General features: G+C 38.8%; 1 protein-coding gene across 1 annotated transcript; it reads left to right on the forward strand.

The window, feature by feature from the left end:
- The first annotated feature begins 772 nt into the window (after nucleotides 1–772).
- On the forward strand, nucleotides 773–1,735 carry LOC148162971 (endogenous retrovirus group K member 5 Gag polyprotein-like). Its single transcript, XM_088028904.1, has one exon. It carries the CDS (start codon nucleotides 773–775, stop codon nucleotides 1,733–1,735), a length of 963 nt encoding a protein of 320 aa, XP_087885030.1.
- The last annotated feature ends 21,445 nt before the right edge of the window (nucleotides 1,736–23,180 follow it).

The raw sequence follows: 23,180 nt of genomic DNA on the forward strand, positions 1-23,180 counted from the left end.
GTAAGGAAACTTAATAACTTTTCTTCTGCCTTTGTTTCCCATATCAATGCTATAGTGACTAGAAAATTATACTAAAGAGGGTGATAGACATTGGGGAGGGTATGTGCTATGGTGAGCACTGTGAATTGTGCAAGACTGTTGAATCACAGACCTGTACCTCTGAAACAAATAATACAGTATATGTTAAAAAAAAAAAAAAAAGAAGAAGAAGAAGTGTCGGGAGCCATGAGCAACAAAGGGGTTAATCAGGTAGAGCAAAGGCTCCCTGATCCCTTTGAACCATGGCCACCTGACTGCCCCCATACAAGAACATGTGGTACTGGCTAGCCCGAGTTGTATTTAGGCTAAGAAAACCACAGTGTTATTGATAAGCCCTGAAAAATAGCGCACTGGGCCCTTTGAAGGCATGGGAAGAAACTATGCGCTTGAGGAACCTGGCCTTGAACCAAAAACTCGGGACGGAGCCAGGAGAGGGCAGGGAGGAACCTGTGGAACTTGTTTATGTCCTATTGTTATATAACCTGAACTTATATAAAGTGTGTAAGTAAGAATAAAGTTGTTGCTCGCGGCATCCCCGTGGGCAACCCTCCTGTTCCCATACTTTTATGTTTCATTCTCTTGCCCTCATCCCTGTTCGACCTTGTACGCGGGCCGTGACAAGTGGCGCCCGAACAGGGACCTGAGCACATGACAGAGGATCCTGGACACTGACGTCGCAAGCAACCAGGTAAGAGAACCGGTCCTTTAACCGGCACAACAGGAGTAAGAAATTATGGGACAAAGTCAGTCCGCTAGTCATGCATATTTTCTGCGGACCCTGCAGGTTTTATTGGCAGAGAGAGGGCATAAGGTGTCTTCCTCTACCCTGCAGGAATTTTTCAGGAACATAGAAGACTTGTGCCCTTGGTTCCCACTAGAAGGGACAGCAAACCCAGAGGATTGGAGACGGGTGGGCCAAGAGATGAAAAATCAAATTAAGTTGCGGGGCTCCAGCGCCTTGCCGCCTAACACAATGGGCCTTTGGTCTCATATTTGTGAAATCCTGGAGCCACAACAAAAAATTGAGCTGATATCTTTAAAATCATGGGTTGAAGATGAGGAAAAAGATCCTATTAAAGTACCCCTGACTCCCACTGGGGTATCCTCTTTTGAGATTCTGGGCGATGATGTCAACTTACCCACCCAGGATCCTTTCCTTCCCCCACCACCGCCTATGCCCTTGGCGGGGAAAGCCCCTAAGGCTCAGAGTGGTGGGGATGAATTTGGCGACGATGATGTTTATCTTGATGATGACCCCATTCTGACTATGCCCACATCATTGAAATCGGTCCTGCCTGCAGTCACAACCTCTGGTCAAGGGATTAATTCCGTGACTAAGTGTACTCAAACTAGCACGCTGCAGGCTTTTCCCATTATGACCAATCAGCAGAGCGCTGCCAAGTCCTCTGTGTCCAACATTAGCCCTTTGCAGAGGACTTTACTAACAGCGCAGCAGGCAGGAGAAGACGTGGGAGAATTTAATGCCTACCTGGTAACCTTACAGGGAGGCCAACGGACATATACTGCCCTAAATTTTAAAATGTTAAAAGACTTAAAGGCTGCCTGTAGTCAGTACGGGGCCACTGCTCCCTTTACCCTATCCATGATGGAGAACCTTACCAGAGAGGCTCTTTGCCCGGGAGATTGGAAGGTTGTTGCCCGGGCTTGCCTTAATGGGGGAGATTATTTGTTGTGAAAGGCCGAATTCGAGGAAAAGTGTAACAATCTGGCTATCTATAACAGAAGGACCCAAATCCCTGTCACATATGAGATGTTGGCTGGTATTGGGGCTTATTATGAAAGGGGTAAGATTGCCTATGCTCAAATCAATGAGGCTGTTTTGACTGCATGGAAAAAGTTACTGACCACTGGCACAAGGACAGAGGAGTTATCCAAAATAAGACAGGGACCCGATGAACGCTATCAAGACTTTGTTTCACGGCTGTTACAAGCCGTGAGTAGGATTGTTGTGGACGGAGACGCAGGAACTATTATAGTGAAGCAGCTAGCCTTTGAGAATGCCAATTCAGCATGTCAGGCGGCCATAAGGCCTTGGAAGTCCACGGGCACCCTTGAGGATTTTTTGCGGCATTCAAGTCAATCCAGCTCCTCTTATTACAGAGGCAGCACCCTCTATTTGTAACACACATCAGAGCTCACTCTAACCTTCCTGGCCCCCTAGCGGAGGGCAATCGCATAGCTGATGAAAATACACATATTTTCTACAAGCACTATTCAAGCAGCAAAAAGCAGCCATGCAAGATTCCATCAAAATGCACAGGCCTTACGGCGTCAATATGGCATCTCCCGGGAAGAATCCCGACAAATTGTACGAGAATGCCAGTCCTGTCCCCAATTTTTTAACCCCCCCTCATATGCCATTAACCCCAGAGGGCTCCTTCCTAACCACCTTTGGCAGATGGATGTAACCACTTACTTACCGTTTGGCCGCCTCAAATATATCCATGTCTCCATTGACACCTTCTCTAACTATATTTTTGCTACTGCACACTCCGGTGAAGCTTTTGTAGATGTTCAAAATCATCTTTTCGCAGCATTCGCAGTTCTGGGCATGCTAAAGGCTCTTAAAACCGACAATGGTTCAGCCTACACTTCTTCAGCATTCCAGACCTTTTGCGCAAATTTTCACATCACTCATACAACAGGCATTCCCTATAATTCTCAAGGTCAAGCCATTGTCGAAAGAGCCCATTCCACCCTCAAAATGTACCTCAAAAAATTAAAAGAGGGGGAAATACTACAGGGGAAAATAAAATATTCACCTCATTTACACCTTTCATTAGTACTCTTTGTTTTAAATTTTTTGAATGTTGACTCGGTTGGCCGCACTGCTGCCGAGCGTTTTTGGCAGCCTGAGCGGGCTCCCCTCCTCTATGTGAAGTGGCGTGACCCCGCCACCGCGGAATGGAGGGGACCCGACCTGGTCCTACGCCAGGGCCGAGGATACGCTTGTATCTTTCCCCAGGATGAGGAGACGCCACGCTGGCTCCCGCTTCGATGCGTCCGCATTGTCCATAATGGTTTGCAGAATGAGGCGGCTCCAGATCCGCTCCGGGAGGACGAGGAGACGCCCCGCCTCGGATCAGAGGAAAATAACATGGGGAGACATCAAAGCCCTGACCGCTCGAGCTGAGGCCACCGTGCGTGAGTCGGGCCAGCCAGTCACGGCTGTTGCCCTTTTTCTTGCCATGCTATCGCTTTTGACTCTTGACTCTGCTCAGGCCTCTTCTTACTGGGCTTTTGTCCCGGATCCTTCTACCGCGAGGGCGGTCACCTGGAAGGATCCCTCACCCAAGGTGTTTACTAACTTCACAGACATTTTTGATGGGCCTGAGATTTCCGGCCTCACTCATGCCGTGGCGCCTTTTAACTGGACCAGCCTGGCTTCTGCCCCCCCCATTTGTTTCCAGGCCATCGATGGCCCTGAGGCGCCCCATCATGGATGCGTGGTCACTTCACCAGTCTCCCGAAGAATCCGCTCTTGGTATGGAACTGAGCCACCTAGAGGAGACACTTTGACACCTCATGTAATGGTGGAGAATTGGGACATCAACAAGGTTGTCCTTCAACATCGGAGGCCCCTGCCTGTTGGCCGTTTCGGACCCGCTTCCAGATCCCTTGAGACCCCACACCTTGACTATCCCCTCTGCAAATCTGACTTAACGTGGAAAACCTACGGACCCTCCTGGAAAACCTGCGTTCATCACAACCCAGAGATTGTGACTCCCCAGGGCATACCTGACACTTATATAATTGACTGGTCAAAAGACAGGGATCTCCCTTTGCGCCGCTCCCCCCCGCCTTCAGGATACGGGCCATACGACCACAATAATTCTGCTCCCGGGGGACTGCTGTCACTGGGGAGGATGAGACACCCGGACTTGTGGAAAATTGTTGCGGCCATGAGAGATGTTAAAGCTAATTCACCCCTTTTCCCTGGCTTCCCCACGGGCCCATTGACATTTCAAATTCAGGCATGTCTTTCCCCACCGTTCCTGTTTGTAGTGGGGGACGGATCTGTAGTACCCGAGGCTAAGGCCAATAGAACTCTTTACAAAATAACTTGTGAGGAGTGTTATCTCACCAACTGTTTGCCTTTACCCAGCGCCCCAAATCCAACAAAGAAGGTTTTCCTAGCCATGCAGCCCCCTTATCTAATGATGCCTGTAGAGGTGAGGGGGCCCTGGTATAGAGATTATGGCTACCAATTTGCGCAAGAATTGGAGGGCCTACTTAGCCGGGGGCGACGTTTCCTAGGCCTCCTAATAGCTGGCATCACTGCCTTGGTGTCCCTGATAGCCTCGGCTACTGTTTCCACGGTGGCGTTGTCCCAGGGCATACATATGGCCTCCCATGTAAATAGCTTAGCTCATAATGTCTCCTAGACCCTCGCTACACAAGGAAGTATAGATAGAAAAATTTTGGCTCGCCTAGATAGTCTAGAACAGGCCGTCGAGTACCTGGGCACCCAATATTCACTGTTACACACTCGTCTGTCCTTTGTATGCCACGGAGGGTATGGTTCCATTTGTGTGACCCCCCTGAAGGCTGACAATGTCTCCTGGGAAACAGTGCAGAGGCACTTGCAAGGTATCTGGCATGAGACAAATGTAAGCCTAGATCTGCTTCAATTGCAAGAACAAATAAACAATATAGCCTCCTCCCATCTGCATGTAGTCACCCCCGGAGACATGGCACAATCCTTTCTACAAAAGCTACAGGGGTTTAACCCCTTTAATATCCTCCAACATTCCTTCTGGATTATGTGTGCTCTGGTTGTAGGGGTAACCTTATTACTCTGCTTATGGTGTGCTTGGAGTTGCTGTCTGTTTGCTTTCATGGCTAATACCCGAGCAAATGTACACATGTTGCGTTTAAAGATAAAAGGGGGAGATGTCGGGAGCCATGAGCAACAAAGGGGTTAATCAGGTAGAGCAAAGGCTCCCTGATCCCTTTGAACCATGGCCACCTGACTGCCCCCATACAAGAACATGTGGTACTGGCTAGCCCGAGTTGTATTTAGGCTAAGAAAACCACAGTGTTATTGATAAGCCCTGAAAAATAGCGCACCGGGCCCTTTGAAGGCATGGGAAGAAACTATGCGCTTGAGGAACCTGGCCTTGAACCAAAAACTCGGGACGGAGCCAGGAGAGGGCAGGGAGGAACCTGTGGAACTTGTTTATGTCCTATTGTTATATAACCTGAACTTATATAAAGTGTGTAAGTAAGAATAAAGTTGTTGCTCGCGGCATCCCCGTGGGCAACCCTCCTGTTCCCATACTTTTATGTTTCATTCTCTTGCCCTCATCCCTGTTCGACCTTGCACGCGGGCCGTGACAAAGAAGATAGCAGGAGGGGAATGATGAAGGAGGGGAAATCGGAGGGGGAGACAAACCATGATAGACTGTGGCCTCTGAGAAACAAACTGGGGGTTCTGGAGGGGAGGGTTTGGGGGGATGGGTTACTCTGGTGATGGGTATTAAAGAGGGCACATTCTGCATAGAGCACTGGGTGTTATATGCAAACAATGAATCATGGAACACTACATCAAAAACTAATGATGTAATGTATGGTGATTAACATAACATAATAATAAAGAAAAAAAGAGTCAAGAAACTATCCTTCTGCCCAAATCCACTACTTCTGAGCTGGTTTCCTGAATCAAAGAGGAGTATGATTGAGAATATGACTTTTGGAATGAAACTAACCCAGCACTTACTCAAGGGGTGACCTTGTACCAGCTATCTGATCCTTTTATTGCTTTAGTGTATTCAACTGTAAAATGGGAAATTATGACTGTTTCACAGAGTTTATTGTGAGGATTATATGATTTATATAAATATCTCAGCACTTAGGAATTATTCTTATTACAATCAAGAGCTGAAGAGGTTGCACAGGACTGGATTCTGAGCCTGCTGGATGAGAGGAGTAGAACCTAAAGTCAGATAAGAGAGTTTGTCAATTTGAGGATACTCTTCCATGTTATAAGATTTAAGATCCATGTAAGAATTTTGGGACAGTGTGCAGAAGCATTTTTGGGAAGGCTCCCTGAAAACAAAAAAAATTGCTCTGTAAGAAGTGAGGCTGAAATTCCAGAATTGCCATAGTAGACATGAAAGGAGGGATTAAAAGTTTCAAAGAAGTAGACATTCCAGATATACTACCTTACCTTTCTTGTGCAATGCAGGAAAACATATCAAATGATTGTCCCACTGGGAACCTGGGGGTAGATCACATACCAAAACAGTAAGGAAAGCATCAATGAAAGAGGTACTAGCATCAGTGTGAAGTTCAGTGGGGGTGATATCTGTAGGCCAAGGTTAATGACAGGAGTTGCTGTTCCAAACCTGGGCTCATTGATAGCAATTGGATGATAGAATCCAGAAAAAATAGAGGTCACATGATTTTGCTTAACATCAGAAGCAAGGTGGATATAGTGCTCATAATAAGTGACCACACTGCAGTTGCAGGCACAGGATCCTACTCTGTAGAAAGTTATATAGATAGCTAGAGTATAACATCTTTAGAGGCAGACTTGATGGCAGCCAAAACAGGTGTCAATCCTCAATCAAGAACGTAAATTGAAAACTTAAGGATGGATATTCATGAATCTAAGGGTATTCTTCCCTATAAAAAGCCATTATCTCTCACCCAATTTCCTGAATGAGCCTATTTTCAGACCTCTAAAAGCCAAGGACTGCAGAGGCCAGATCCCCAAAGTGAGGACTCTGCAGTGCCAGGACAAGTATACATGGATACAATTATTCCATTACTTCTGCAAAGGAGTATGGATAAAATATTTAACATTAAAAGGAGGGTACAGAAGTGTTATCAGAAAATATGGAGACAACGTTTCTTTTTTTTTTTTTTGAGCAACAAAATGTGATGTATTTTAATGAAGTCAAATCATCACATGAAATTAAAACCAGCATAATTATTTACCTATAACGTAACAGTATATTTTTCCTATCATCTATATTTCTCATTCTTGCTCTTGTGTGCTTCCTCTCCCCCCTTCCTCTCCCTGTTGGTTGACAACAGGATCATATAGTTTTTTTTCCCCTTTATACTCATTTGATGGTAACAGAAGTTGAAAACTTTAGTACAACCTAAAATAAATTGATTACTGTGCACACACAAATGCATGCACATATACTCAAAACACAAACACCAACATTAATTATACACAGTTACTCAAACATTGTTAAATCATATTGTAAGAAACATTTAGGATAAATTTAAAAATATCAACTAACACACATCTCATGGAACCAAAAGTATAATTGATCAATACGAAGGATGACATGTTTATAAAAATCATTTTTTGGATCAATTTAATCACTTTCTCTGAATGACACATTAATGAGAATATGTTTCTAATGTTGGATGCTGAAGCTTTTGTAAGCATGACTCAGAAGGCAAACTTGTGATGATCAATGTTGTTAAATTTGATATGTGAAGATTAAATACAATCTACTCTGTATATGACAAGAACACCAGAAAGCAAAATTAAAAAAAGAATAAAAGAAAATATTTCCAACACATATAAATGGTAACAACATTAATAATGCATAAATTTTATCTAAAAAATAAGAAAAGTATAAATATTAAATAGAAAAAACGGCAAGGGATTGGAGCAGAGAGTTTGCCACAGGGAAAATTGAAAAGATGATCAATCTCACTGGTAACCCAAGAATTGAAAACCGAAAAACAAACAAAAATAGTCAAGTGCCATTTTTCACCTAACAAATTGACATTTAAAAATTCAGTAATGGTAAGTCTTGACCAAAGTGAGGAGAATGGGGTTCTCTTTTTAAATGATGGTGTAAATTATTATTGACACTTTGGGAGACACTTAAAATATAAATGTTGTATTCTACTACTTTCTACTACTCCTTTCTACTTCACACATCCTAGCCTGGAAATACACTAGATGCTGGCATGTGTGTATTATACATTAGATACAGATCTAGATGCAGATATACATTGAGATATGCAGATATTATATTGAGATAGTGAAATATTGGAAATAATACAAATACCCATTGACATGGGATAATCTCTGGTACAGCTGCACTATGAAATGTGCTGCAATAGGTAAAATATAAATTAAAATAAAACAGGGTATATAGGTGACAAAATGGAAAGTTTTCTACATTATCATTGACTACAGTAAGTTGCATAATGATCCATGGAGCACAATGTAAACAAATACATATACAAAAAAATACATATTTCTACCAGTTTAAGCATGTAAATGCACAGTACAATCATTAGCAAGTTCATATACCCAACAAAATAGGCAGATTCCAATAAGAGGTTTACTTGGAGTAACAAGGTACGTCTAGCAAGCATGTTTAGAGTAATACGATGATAAAAGAGGACATTTTTTCTGGGAAATTTAAGTATTCTACAATATTTTACAATTTACTTGGATAGATAAAGAATCCCTCTAAATTTAAGGAACAAAGCAATTCAGGTACTTTCTTTGCTTCAGTGTTTTTAGGCAGGTAAAAGGAATGGAAATGATTCCATATCTGATGCTTGAAAGAATGCACCTCTTAAGCCACATACTCAGAAGTACTGGGGGAATGTTTCTTTGTTGTTGCTTTTTCTTTCAGTTTTTACCACAGTTATTAATTCTGCCAGTTTTTGAATTTAGGAAAAGTTGGTAATTTTCTCAGAAGATAGTGTTTTATTGAGGTTTTCAAATGCATTGCCATAACACTTGTCACTACATCTGAAAATGTTTATAATACAGTTAAGAGTATGCGCTCAGGGTGCCTGGGTGGCTTAGTCAGTTAAGTGTCTGACTTCGGCTTGGGTCATGATCTCAGGGTCCTGGGATCGAGCCCTATGTTGGGCTCTGCACTCAGAGGGGAGTCTGCATGTCCCTTTTCTTCTGCCCCTCCCCCTGCTCATGCACTCTCTCACTCTTGCTCTCTCTCAAATAAATAAAAATCTTTTTTTATAAAAGAGTATGGGCACTATAGTTAGATGGATTTGAATCACTGGCTCTCTTGCTGTGTGATCCTTGTAAAATCATGCACCCTTTCTGGTCTGTATTCATCTCCTCTATAACATGAGCATAATATAACCAATTTTGGAGTTATGATGTGAGCACGAAATGACAGTGTTTATAAAGTGGTTAGCACACTACTTTCTTTTGCCGCTGCTGCTACTTCTTTGTATGTTCACTCTTTTTTCTTGATTTTGTCAGATGACTGTATATTAATGCTTTCAACAAATTATATTCAAGATGTGTTTATCAACTTACTGCCTAAGTTCCTTTCATCAAAATCAAAATTCTTCATTGAATATTGAGCTCATTTACCTTCATTATTTCTTATTTAATAATGCAAACATATATAGCTGTGAATCTTCCTTCCTCTGTTATATTGGCCATATTCATTGAGCTTTGATATATAGGATTTTATTATTTTATAAATGTATTAAATATCTCTCAATTTTCTTTTGACTTGGAGTTTGAGGGGAGTTTTCTTTTTAATTTTATAAGTAATTGGGTTTAAATATGATTTAACATTGATTTCTAACTTTCTTACAATTTGATGAGAGAATGTACATGAGCTTCTTACTTTGTGATTTTTAAAATATGTTGAGCTGGGGTTTTTTTCTTCCCAATTTTTACTTAAATTCTAGTTAGTTAACATATAGTGTAATGTTGGTTTCAGGAGTAGAATTTAGTGATTCATCACTTACATATAATATACCCAGTGCTCATCATAATATATGCCCTCCTTAATACCCATCAACCATGTAGCCCATCCATAGCCCACCCATGTCTCTCCATCAACCCTAGGTTTGTTCTCTATAGTTAAGACTCTCTTATGGTTTCCTTCCCTCTCTTTTTCCCCTCCCATATGTTCATCTGTTTTGTTTCTTAAATTCTACATATGAGTGAAATCAATCATATGGTATTTGTCTTTTTCTGACTGACTTGTTTCACTTAGCATAATACACTCTAGATCCATTCATGCCATTGAAAATGGCAAGATTTCATTCTTTTTGATGGCTGAGTAATGTTCCATTGTTTATATACACCACATCTTCCTTATCTGTTCATCAGTCAGTAGACACTTGGGCTCTTTCCATAGTTTGGCCATTGTTGATAATGCTGCTATAAACATCAGGGTGTATGTACCCCTTCAAATCTGTATTTTTGTATCCTTCCAAACTGGTGCAACCTCTCTGGAGAATAGTATGGAGGTTCCTCAAAAAGTTAAAAATAGAACTACCCTACAATCCAGTAATTGCACTACTTGGTATTTACCCAAAGGATACAAAATACAGAGGTTTTGTTTTGATCTTGAATATGAATCCATTTTATTCACATAGACTTTTTTTAGAGCAGTTTTATGTTCACAGCAAAATTGAGCCAAAATTAAAGAGATTTCATTTTTTTCTCTTTTCAAGTTTTTATTTAAATTCCAGTTAGTTAACATACTGTGTAATATGAGTTTCAGCTCTAGACTTTGGCTATTCATCACTTACATATAATACCCAGTGTTCATCACAAATGCCCTTCTTTTTTTTTAAAGATTTTATTTATTTATTTATTTATTTATCTATTTATTTATTTATAGAAAGAGAGAGCAGAGGGAGGAGCAAAGGGAGAGGGAGAGTGAGAATCTCCAGAAGACTCCCTGCTGAGGATGGAGCCCAGCATGGGGCTTGATCTCACAACTCTGAGATCATGACCTGACCCAAAATCAAGAGTTGGATGCCCAACAAACTGAGTCACCCAGGTGCCCCAAGTGCCCTTGATAATACCCATCACCCATGTAACCTATCTCACTGCCCACCTCCCCACCAGTAGCCTTCAGTTTGTTCTCTATAGTTGAGAGTCTGTTTTCTGGTTTGCCTCTCTTTTTTTTCCCCTATGTTCATTTGTTTTGTTTCTTAATTTCCACATATGAATGAAATTATATGTTATTTGTCTTTCTTTGATTTATTTCACTTAGCATAATATTCTCTAGCTCCATCCATGTCATTGCAAATGGCAAGATTTCATTCTTTTTGATGGCTGAATAATATTCCATTATATCTTCTTTATCCATTCATCAGTTGATGGGCATTTGGGCTCTTTCTGTACCAAAAATAAATAAATTTCATGTATAACCCCTGGCACCATATACTCACTGTATTCCCCACTATCAACATCATGGACCAGAGTGGTACACTTGTCAAAATCAATGAATCTATACTGACACATCATCATTACCCAAAGTTGATAGTTTATATTAGAATTCACTATTGTTGATGTACATTCTATGAGTTTTAGTAAATGTATAATGACATGAATCCATCATTATATATCATAAAGAATAGTTTTGCTGCTCTGAAAATCATCTGTGCTCCTCCAAATCATACCTCTTTCCACCACAACCCCAGGCAATGACAGATCTTTTTACTGTCTACAAAGTTTTGCCTTTTCCAGAATTTCATAGTTGGAATCATACAGTATGTAGTCTTTGCAGATTGGCTTCTTTCACTTACTAATATAGGCTTAGGTTTCCTCCATATCTTTTCAATGCTTGATAGCTCATTTCCTTTAGCACTGAATGATATTCCCTTGTCTGGATATACCACAGTTTATTTACCCATTTACCTACTGAAGGATATCTTGGTTACTTCCAAGTTTTGACAGTTATGAGTAAAGCTTCTGTAAGCATTCATGTGCAGGTTTTTGTGTGGACAGAAGTTTTCAACTCCTTTGAGTAAATACTGAGGAGTGTAATTGCTGGAACATATGGTAAGAATATGTTTAGTAGAAGGCGCCAAACGCTCTTCCAAAGTAGCTATACCATTTTGCATTTCCACGAGCAATGATGAGAATCTCTGTTGTTCCACATTCTCACCAACACTTGGTATCAGTATTTTGGCCATTCTAGTAGGTGTAGAATGAAATCTTATTGTTGTTTTAATTTGCATTCCCTGATAGCATATGATGTGGAGCATCTTTACATGTGCTTATTTGCCATCTGTATGTCTTCTTTGATAAAGTGCCTTTTAAGATCTTTGACTCATTTTTAATTGGGTTTTTAATTTTCTTATTGTTGAAGAGTTCTTTGTATATTTTGGATAACAGTCCTTTATCAGATGTGTTGTAAGCAAATACGTACTCCCAGTTTGTGACTTGTCTTCTCATTCTCTTGATGTTGCATTTTGCAGAGCAGGAATATTTAATTTTGATGAGTGTATCTTATCAATTATTTATTTTATAAATATTCTTTTGGTGTTGTATTTAAGAAACCAACATCATATCCAGATTATCCTAGGTTTTCTCTTATGCTATCTTCCAAGAGTTTTATAGTTTCGTATTTCACATTTAGATCTATGATTCATTATGAGTCAATTTTTGTGAAGGATATAAGATCTGTGTCTAGATTCATTTTATTGCATGTGGATGTCCAGTTGTTCCAGCACCATTTGTTGAAAAGACTGTCTGCTTCATTGCATTGCCTTTGTTCCTTTGACAAAGGTCAGTTGACTGTATTTATGTGGGTGTATTTCTGGGCTCTCTATTCTGTTGCACTGATGTATTTGTCTATTCTTTCACCAATTCCACACTGTCTTTATTATTGTAGCTTTATAGTAAGTTTTGAAGTTGGGAAGTGTCAGTCCTCTGAGTTTATTCTTTTCCAATATTGTGTTAGAATATTCTGGTTCTTTTTCTCCTCCATATATATTTTAGAATTATTTTGTCAATATCCAGAAAATAACTCACCGGGAGTTTGATTAGGATTGCACTAAATCTATAGATCAAGTTGTTAAGAACTGACATTTTGATAGTATTGTCTCTAATAAATTTTTGAAGTATTTTACTTCTAATCATGTATTAAATGATTTTCAGGAGCATAGTGGATCATTAAGATGAAATTCCATTTCTTTGTTTCTATTTTGTTTTATCAGAGACCCAAAGTAGCTTTCTTTCTATTTATTCAATGTGAAACAAGGACATATCAATGCAGATACCATGCTTATCAACAAATAGAGTGTGTGATGTATTCTCTTTCATGGCCCCACTCTCTTTCCATATGAATAGTGTTGCCAGATAATCACAACAGAAATATTAAACTGTAAAGTTTATGGTATCATGTGAAAGCAGCAAATCAGCAGAATAATGAATCTCAAAATACTAGAGTAAGAACATTTGCATTAAAGTCACAATAGAGCATGTCTTTACTTGACCAAATACTTAGCTACAACAATCAGACCTAAAATTTACACCTGGAAAACCCTCCATTTGGGTGTTGGTAGAATACCCTTGGCATGTTTATGGCTAGAGGACAGAGGGATGTGCACAGGAGTTGGCCCAATTTTCAGTGAATATTCTTCTAGTATGTCTCATTGGAATTGAGTTGAAATATTTACTCATTTCCACCATTTCTCTCTTTAGCATATTAAACCAAAGAAGCACATGCAACCCAAAGGTCCCCGATATGTGATGAAATCAGGATTCTTTCTCTTTCTTCCCCATCCATTAGAAATTTATAGGTGGTCATTATCCCCCTCCAGAAGCAATAAATTGTTATCACTCCCCTCAGTCTCCTGCTCTGACTTGTGTGTGAATGATTCTATCTCACTGTGTGGGAAATAACCAAAGATCCGAGGGGAAGGGCATAGTACTTTGGACCACCTTCAAAAGCCATATCCATGAACGTTGCCTTTCAATCATCACAAAGTGTCTGAAATCTGATTTGCATTGAACTGGAAATAAGTGGAAAAATGGACAAAATATATGAAACATCTGTTTTCAGATATTGAAAAACATGCAGATCATGACAGTGATACCTGAGAGAAGGAAAACAAAGGAGGGAAAATTTATGATCACCCAGTCTTTCTGCCCAGAGATACCTTCTGCACTATTGTGCAGGAATGGGGAACCAATGCATAACACAGAGGTTTTGTTTATTTGAGGCAGATATTAGAGTTAAAAGAGGCCAGTGTAGCTAAAATATGTAGAGCAGAGTCTTGGGAAGAGGCTCTGTATAGATAAAGAGCTCCAGGTGTCTGCACTGGGTCCCCATGGGTATATTGCTGAATATAAAGTTGCACGTACATGGGATAAAACTTTCCAAGATTAAGCAATGTAACACTGGGATGCTATAAGGTGAACAATTCTAAGAGTTCACACAGGACTGGAATCCATTCAAGTTTTGACCAGCCAGAGTGGAGAGACTTCACTGGACACCTAACACATTTAGTAGAAATCTCAGAAGAGTTGCTCTTCGATAGCAGGGATATGCTAGGCTTAGAGTAAAGACAACTATAGAAGTTTTTCTAGAAGGCTTAAAAACAATCCTCAAAGGGACCTTGCCCAGGTATTTACCCAAAAGAAATGAAAGCATATGTTTATACAAAGACTTGTTCACAGATTTTATAGTAGTTTTTTAATCACTATATATTGAAAACAATAATTTCCACAACAGATAAATGTTTTAATATGTTGATACAATTAATACTACTATGCAAAGAAAATGAACTACTGATACACACATAAGCATAGATGAATCTCAGAAACATTATACTGAGCTTAAGAAGCCAGATACAGAGAGCACTTACTGCATAATATCATTCCTAATGGAATTTAAAAACAGGCAAACTCAACTTGGTTGATAAATATCAGATCAATAATTGCCTATGGGAGGAGGTCAATACTAGATGCAGGCATGGGGAACTTTTCTAGTGATAGAAATGTTCTGTATCTTGATTGTGGGGATGGTTATGGAAGTGTATGTGCCTGTCAAAACTGATCTAACAGCATAGTAAAATGGGTTCATTTTATTATAGGTAAATACATTTTACCCCATTAAAATTGCTGTAAAAAATAAAAACAATAATATATAAAGAGAGATGGTTGTACAGGTTTCTGGTTGGTACAAACCCTGGATATTTCAGTTACAGGACAGGCAGGGGGAGAAGGGCAAAGCATCTTTCTTGCAGGCTTTCAGATTTCCTTTATACAGGGATGTATAAGTTATATTAATTGATTGTGAGTCTTCACTCAGTGCTGTGAGTCTTGAAGTTAATAGAAAATTCTCTTAAATTAGGACAATGGACAATAGACTCTTTAATGGAGTTTTTTTTTTTTAAGTTATTATGTGTATTTTAGGGAAAGTTTAGTGGTACACTACTACTTAAATGCCATCTTCGTCCAAAAGTGTGAGGTGCAAAGATATTCATCTCCATTGCCTTTCTACTAGGAAGAATTTCTCTCAGTTCTGATGTTTTCCTCTCACATTGACTCTTACTTACTTACCCATTCCTTTTTATTTTTTGCAATCGTAATGCATTATCCTATATAATTTCTCCTCTACTCATCATCCTCTCTCCACTTGCCATCCCACCTACTACCTAATAAATCCTATACTAAAGAGTGCCCCTAAGTAAAAATCTACTTTGGCTGATAATATCCATCAAATCAACTACAGAGTTCCTACAATGAAAACAAATTTATAAGCGGTCTCTTAGTTGGATGGTAAAAATTGAAATAACTGATAGAGGATTTCCTGATGGATAATGCAGTGGAAAGATTCTGGGCTTTGGAGTCTTGGCTTTCCTATTGGTAAAAAAAAGAATGATCTCCTTGGTCTCATATAATTATATGAGATTATATGAACTAAAATATGTGATATGCCCACAAATATGTGGTATACCTTCAAATAATTATTCTGTGCCTCCCAAATTATATACGTAGTATATATGTATATATGTATAGAATATATATATTCATATATATATGTGTGAATACTTAACATGTTTTATATATAATATGAATCCACACATATACAGCTGAATATAGGTATTTTATTTTATTTTAAAAATTTTGTTTATTTGACAGAGAGAGACAGCGAGAGAGGGAACACAAGCAGGGGTAGTGGGAGAGGGAGAAGCAGGCTTCCCGCCGAGCAGAGAGCCCGATGTGGGGCTTGATCCCAGGACCCTAGGATCATGACCTAAGCCGAAGGCAGACACTTAACGACTGAGCCACCCAGGCGCCCCTGAATACAGGTATTTTAAATATGCCTACAGTAGCCTTAGAAAATAAGGAAAATAATGACTTTATCATATATCTCATTAAACTTCAATGTTATGCATAGAAAATTCCCATAGAGCTATAATTTTTTTGTTCTATTGAAATGGTTCCAGTTTATCATTTTATTTCATAGGCATGTGTATATCAAGATCACGGAGTTTGCAATATATTAATGAAGGTGTTAGGTTACCCTGTACAAGCTACTTGACATCTTAGCACATAATTGATATTGATGTAACCTTGCTAAGAAATATAACCTAACAAGGAACATTGGATTCCTTGCTAAGAAATATAACCTAACAAGGAACATTGGATTCTTGTACCATAAGCAATATGGATAAGACATGAATATTTGACAGTAATTTTTATAATCAGCTGCAAGATTTTTGTTTTGGTTTAGCTGAGCTGAATATCTGGCCTAATCAGTGAATATTCTAGTTAAAACCATCAAGTATTACTTAGACATTTGCTGCCATATCGGCTTAAGAGTCTTGTTTTTTTTTAATATTACAGTATTCATGTTGATATGTGTAGATTCTGTAACCAAAAAAAATAGAAGCCTCATAGAAATAAAACACAAAAAAGATGCAGTGAAAATTTCTTTTTTAAAATTACAACTAAACAACAGTTACTGCTTTTGTTAGATCTGACACAACTTATTCATTAGAAAGCAACAAGTGTGCACATCTGTATATTTGCATACTAAAAATAGTTGTTCAAGAAACAAAAGGTTGCTTAGAATACATAACCTCTTACTCGTTTAAATTATATGTTTCTGAGTGTAGTATTATGATCTTGTTTTCAACTACATGTATGTGACTACCTAATTACAAAGCAGACATTTTAAACATAGTGTTTATTTCAGAGCATTGTATCTCAGAATAAAAATGCATTAGAAGCAGTGATCAGGAGGAAGGGGAGGCCGACATGTTCAGAGTATTAGACGTAGACATCTCCGTCTACTCTTCACCCTCCATTCTCAATAAGTTTTGTTGTGACCAGACTCAGTGCAGGGTAGACCAAGTGCAACTGTCTAGGTATGAAAATGCTGACCGCATGGTCAATCCATGAAGAATCATGTCAACTATTTTTATTTTACCTGAAATTCATTACTACTAAAAATGTTGAGAGTGGGGAATGCTGTTGCATTGTTAATATCTGTAGTTATTATCTCTTGGTTAGCTTTGTCAAGTAGGGGATAAGGTTTAGTGGTGGTGCTTGCTGGTGGGGAAAAGGAAAGGAGGGAATTTAGAGGGGTTGAGCCTCGATATAGGCCTAGGTGCTAAGAATCATGGCCAAACTGTCCAGTGTATAAAGTCCAAAGGGATGAGATCATTTTGAGCTGGTTTTAGCAAATATTGTGGTTTCCGTTTCCTTCCCAGCAAGATCCTTGCTAGTGTCCAAGGAATGGAGCAAAGGGTGGGGAACAAGGGTGTAGTATGCAGAATCCACCCCTCGAGGAGGAGGATGACAAGAACTAAATTAGATGTCAGGCTCTAGGGTTCAGAATTGTCCAGTGGGAATTGCAGTTCTTGTCAAAGAAGCTGGAGGAAAACACTAGGCATCACAGAGAGTGCACCAATAGGGTGGTCATACAGGTATACAAGCACCTGCCTGCTAAATTAAGAGCAAATATGTAGCTCTAGGCCCCACGTGGTAGTTTGTGGTGGCTCTTTTGATATTCTTTCCCTCAGCAGGATTGGCTCAGGGACTGTGTTGGTGGAGGGATCAGTACCTCCAACTGTGAGGGGTTGGAGGAGACAGGTCAAGACAAAAGAGAATGGTGTCTCATAATGTGTGACTGTGTAAACAGTGGCACATCTACTCTGTGAATAGATAATGACATCTCTCAGTTCTAGTCACCTTGAATTTAGCTCCAAAAGATGTGAAAAAGAAAAATTCAAACGGAGTGTTACTTGGTATTTTGGGTTAGCTAATAAACATAACAAATGTGACCCAGGGCTAATTTTGAATGTAGAAACAGGTTATCAGCATTTAGCTGACATTTAAGTACCAATGGCACTTAATCCATGCAATGTTTGAGATCTCCCTGCAGTTAAGATACGTACTTTTGGATAAAGATGATGAGGCAATTCCACACACATGTTAATATAAGCCAGCTTTACGTGCCACAGCAAATCATCTCTGGCATAATCAATTAATTGGTATTTGTTACCTGTAATGCTATTTATTTTTAGTGGTTAAATATATTACTATAATTCTTCTGAGGCCACAGTATGAACACACTGGATTCCTAATTAGTCATCACATTGGTTGGTGCAATATGACAGAACAAAACCTGGAATCTGAATCCCTTTTTAAACTGTTTATGCAAATTTACTCTTTATTCTCAAGCTATTTGCAATCACAATTGAATTTTTAAATGGAGTAATAATTTTATTTCATAGAGTATGCATGCTTCTAGCATCTATTCCCACTGTTTCACTTATTTATTCTGCAACAAAATGATAGTGTTATCATAGCATACATTTTTAGTTCTTCTTAAACCCATATTGCTGGAAAACATGTTGGTCCCCAGGGCTCACCTTTGGTGCTACAGACAAAACTTTTTCTCTTATAGATGATATTCAACAACAATTGGCTAAAGCCTTCTATCCAGGCCACAGTCACAGAAGCTAAGTGAACCTTATGCTTCTTTTTTTTTCCAATTGAACTTAAAGGAAAAGAAAAAGATATTTTCCCCCACACACTCTCAGGCCTGTGATTCTATTCTACTCTGGTCTATTCTAGTTCTATCTAATCCCTCTCTCCCTTTCTAGATTGCATCATTTGATTTCAGTTAAATAGAGTGAAATCAATGCAATCTCTAGCCATAATTTTAAATGGAAAGTATTGCCTTTGCAAGTTTGCAAATTGTGAGCAACAGAGAAATAACTAAAGAAGCAGCTTTACTTTAGAGCATTGTTTTTGTTTTAAACAATGTCGTTTTTTTCCCAAGTAAATATGCTAAGAGATGGTGAGAGAGATGAGAAGTGGAAAGTCATAGGCAAGAAAATGTTACAGTCCAAGGGAAACTTAATTAGAATTATAAGGAAGGAAGAGTTAGCATTTGTTGGAATGTCACTCTTGGTGAGATGGATGGTATGCAAGAAGGTAGGGCCAAGTGCACAGAATGAGTAGTATTTTGCACTGGGTAGAGATCGAGCTCAGAGTTTAGTAAATGATATTGGTTAGGAGCATGAGGACACAGAAGCAAATTAAAGACTAAAGCCACAGGGAAAGCAAATCTTTCCTGTGCCTAAGTAAATGAACAGCGTCTACTCTTCAGTAAGTTTCCAACAGTCTTGACTTGTAGTCTGGCAGAACTAGGATGAATGTGTTGAGTAATTCCTTTAAATTGCTTTGAATGAAGAACCTAAATAGTTTGTGATGGTGGAGCTCATTTAACTCAAAGGTGAGTATGGTTTTGCCTAGCAAAAGGTGCATCTATCCTGAAATTGAATGCCAAGATCTTTGAGAACCACTAAACTGCAGCATTCACCATCAGTATAGAAAATCAAATGGTTTTGTTGTCCAGTCATTTAATTTGATAAAAACAATTTATAGAAGTGAAATAAGCCACTGGAAGGAGCTCGTTTTCTATTCTGGTTGCATTAAAATATATTGAATGTTCTGCTATAATGAATTAATAAAAGAATACAAATAAGGGCTACAGAATCAAATAAAGTATATCTGCTTCCCACATCTATATTCAGGCCAAAAATCAATCAACAAAATGAGCAAAAAGAATACATCTCTGAGGGAGTGGACGCTCATTAAGTGATTTCCGTAAGTGGTAGAATACTTTGATTCATGTTCAGATAGCAATTCAGGTTATAATTTTAATTCCTATCATTATGACCGTCCCAAATTCCCCATCAACTTCAGTTTTGCAGAGGGAGTAATCAGTATGCATGGTGTTTCTCTAATTTGCCTGGAATTACAGATGATGACTCCAACACCAGGGTTCTGGGCTTTATCTTGCAAATGGGACATTGACTAAAATATGAAGACCATTGAGGTCCTTGCACTCATATAATTTGCATTCTGGACACAATAAGTTCTGCTTATATAAGGATGGCCTGATCAGTTCTCAAATGCAGCATTTTTTAAAATAACCACATTAGTGCACATTTTGGAAGAGCAGTAAGCAGTGTCCCAGAAGAAAGAACATAGAGATAACAAGGGTTCTAAACCTGCATCTAACACTATCTTCCAGTATGTGCTTTGGCCAGATTACTTCCTGTCTGTTGGCATAATGTAACTGTTTCATTTGTAATGAAAGAGTATTCAACTACTTCATGATTCTCAAATGGGGATGGCAGGTAAAGGGTGGGAGAGGTAGGGAATATGCATCCAAAGGAGCGTATTGGAAAATCCTGAATGATTTATTTTTCACTACACGTGCTCCTACCCCAACTCTACTCTCCTCAGATTTTTGGTTATTAACATTAGTGATATTAGTGATAATATGTTACCTATATTGCCAGTACTGAGGCCAAACTGGTTCAAAATCTCTGGACTTGATGATCTCTAAAATTTCTTCCAAGACTAATATTTTATGAATCTATGAAGAGAATGATTGCTTATTTGTACTAGTACTAAACACATATATCCAAGTGTTCTCTTGCTTCACAAAACTATCCTAGGAGAATTAAAGAGTATCAGTGATGTGTGAAACAGCACGGTGTTATACCTCGTACATAGTGTGTCCTCCAAAGGTGGAACTTGCCTTCCTTCTATCCACAGCAATAGATAAAAGTTTTCCTTATACATAATGTGTTCTGTGATGGGAGATATAAAAACATGGAGAGGATGAACAATAGCTTCTGAAGAGGGACCTAATAAATTGAAAATTACTCTGTCTGGACACTGAGTTAGCTCTAAGCCCCCTTGATTCATGCTGACATTTAGCAGTTTTCATTGCATGACTATTATTTAGAGAGGAGATATGACTATTTTCAGGTACTGTGATATGCAGGCAAATAGCCATATTATTGCATTTAAGATGATACTCTTTTTTGTTTAATGAACATCCTTCCCAAACATGAGTCCTACCTCATTCATTATGCAGAAAATACCCCCACCATTATTTAGGGAATAGTTATGTATGTTCTTCACATATTAGAAGGACAAGTAATCAGATGCAATTCTTGTACATTGTATGGCTTTATTTACATGCTCTAAGCATATAGTCTACATACATTTGTTACACAGAAGCATACGTGTTTGGCATAAGTGAATATTGAATTTTATAAATAGATGCATATCTTCATGGGGAGAATTTTTAAAATGCCACACATACATTTATTATGTAATAGTATCAATCTAAATATAATATACATACATATTTATTTAGACTGAAATAATTTATTTAGATGCAAGTCTAAATGCACAGGACCTAGAGAAAGAAAAGAATTAAGAGTTTATAAGGAGGGCACGTGATGTAACGAGCACTGGGTGTTGTATGCAACTGATGGATCACCAAACTTTACCTCTGAAACTAATAATACACTGTATGTTAGTTATTTTTAAATTAAAAAAAAAATTTAAAAAGTATATGTGAGAGCAAGAGAATGAAAGTGAAAATATGAGGGCCCCCAAATTAACCTGAACCAATTATGCATGTTTCTGAAGTTGAACTTAAATTAGGTATAATGAGAAATTGTCATTGCCTTAATATAAAAAATGAGCACTTCTTTAATGAAATTCATTAATAACTAGCTGTGTTTGTTTTGGTGAGCACTACACTATCTGCTTTACCTTTTAGTCCCTACATAGCATGTATTCTGAATATTGTTGCATAACAAGTGACCCCAAATTTAGAGTAAAACAAAAATGTTTTTACTATGCTCATGATTTAACTAGTCAGGAATTTAAGAAGGGCTTCACTGTCTAGTTGTTCAGGTTTCTCATGCCACTGTAGCCAGATGTCAGCGGGGGCTTTGGTCATTTGGAGGTTGAACTAGATTGAACATTCAAAATGGTTTGCTCACATGGCTGGCAGTAGATGCTGGCTATTGAGTCCAGTAGATGTAGGCTGGAATCCCAGCTACAACTGTCTACCAGTTCACCATAGCAGTCACAGAGCAGTTGGACTTCATACATGGCAGCTACCTTCCTCCAAGCAAGTGTCCCAAGAGAAGCTGGTAGAAAGGTCAGGGCCATTTCTGCTTCAGCATCAGAAGTCATACATCTTTACTCAGTTGTCCTCTACTGCTCAAAACAGTAATAAGTCCAGTCTGATTGGAGGGGACAGGACAAAGTTCCACTTACTGAGAGTAGGAATCTTCAAGTCACATTATAGAAGAGCATGCAGAATGGGAGATGTTATTGTGGCCATATTTGAAAAGCATAATCTTCCACAACTGATATTGCCATATTTTTTAGGTGGGGAAACTGAGGCCCAAGATGTTTAAGAAACTAGAAAAATATCTAACTGGAACTCAAACCCAGACCTATCTTCCTCTAAAACCTGTATTCTTTCTACTGTCCTGCACTGCCTCATATTTTTTAAAAATATGAATAAAGTGAAATTAAGTATCAAAGACAGATAATCTAGTTAAGAGTCATAGCCCTGACTTCAGTCTTGTTTCTACTGCTTGAATGATTGAGGTTAGTTGTTTCCATTCCTGGGCTTCTTTTCCACATCTGATGAGTGGAAAATTTGTGCCATATCGTCTTCAAAGTCCCTGACACTTCTTGAATCCTATGCTTCATGATGTGAAAACACTACAAAAGTCTGTGTGTGTGTGATAGAATGGTATTAAAAGCTTTAATAATTTTTTTAAAGATTTTATTTATTTGAGAGATAGAGAATGAGAGAGAGAGAAAGCACATGGGTGGGGGGAGGGTCAGAGGGAGAAGCAGACTCCCTGCCGAGCAAGGAGCCCGATGCAGGACTCGATCCAGGGACTCCAGGATCATGACCTGAGCCGAAGGCAGTCGCTTGACCAACTGAGCCACCCAGGCGCCCAAGCTTTAATAATATTTTAATAGCAAGATTACAATACCTATTTATTTCACTTCTGAAATGTCTAATTTTTGTTTTGTGATCCCT

The sequence above is a fragment of the Eumetopias jubatus genome, unplaced genomic scaffold (genome assembly GCF_037043125.1).
Source record: "Eumetopias jubatus isolate StellerSeaLion01/CBP00866 unplaced genomic scaffold, mEumJub1_p1.0 scaffold_11, whole genome shotgun sequence".
NCBI lineage: Eukaryota > Metazoa > Chordata > Mammalia > Carnivora > Otariidae > Eumetopias > Eumetopias jubatus.

Bases quoted from the DNA above. Each gene is read 5' to 3' on its own strand.
- LOC148162971 (XM_088028904.1), top strand. From the start codon at position 773: ATGGGACAAAGTCAGTCCGCTAGTCATGCATATTTTCTGCGGACCCTG.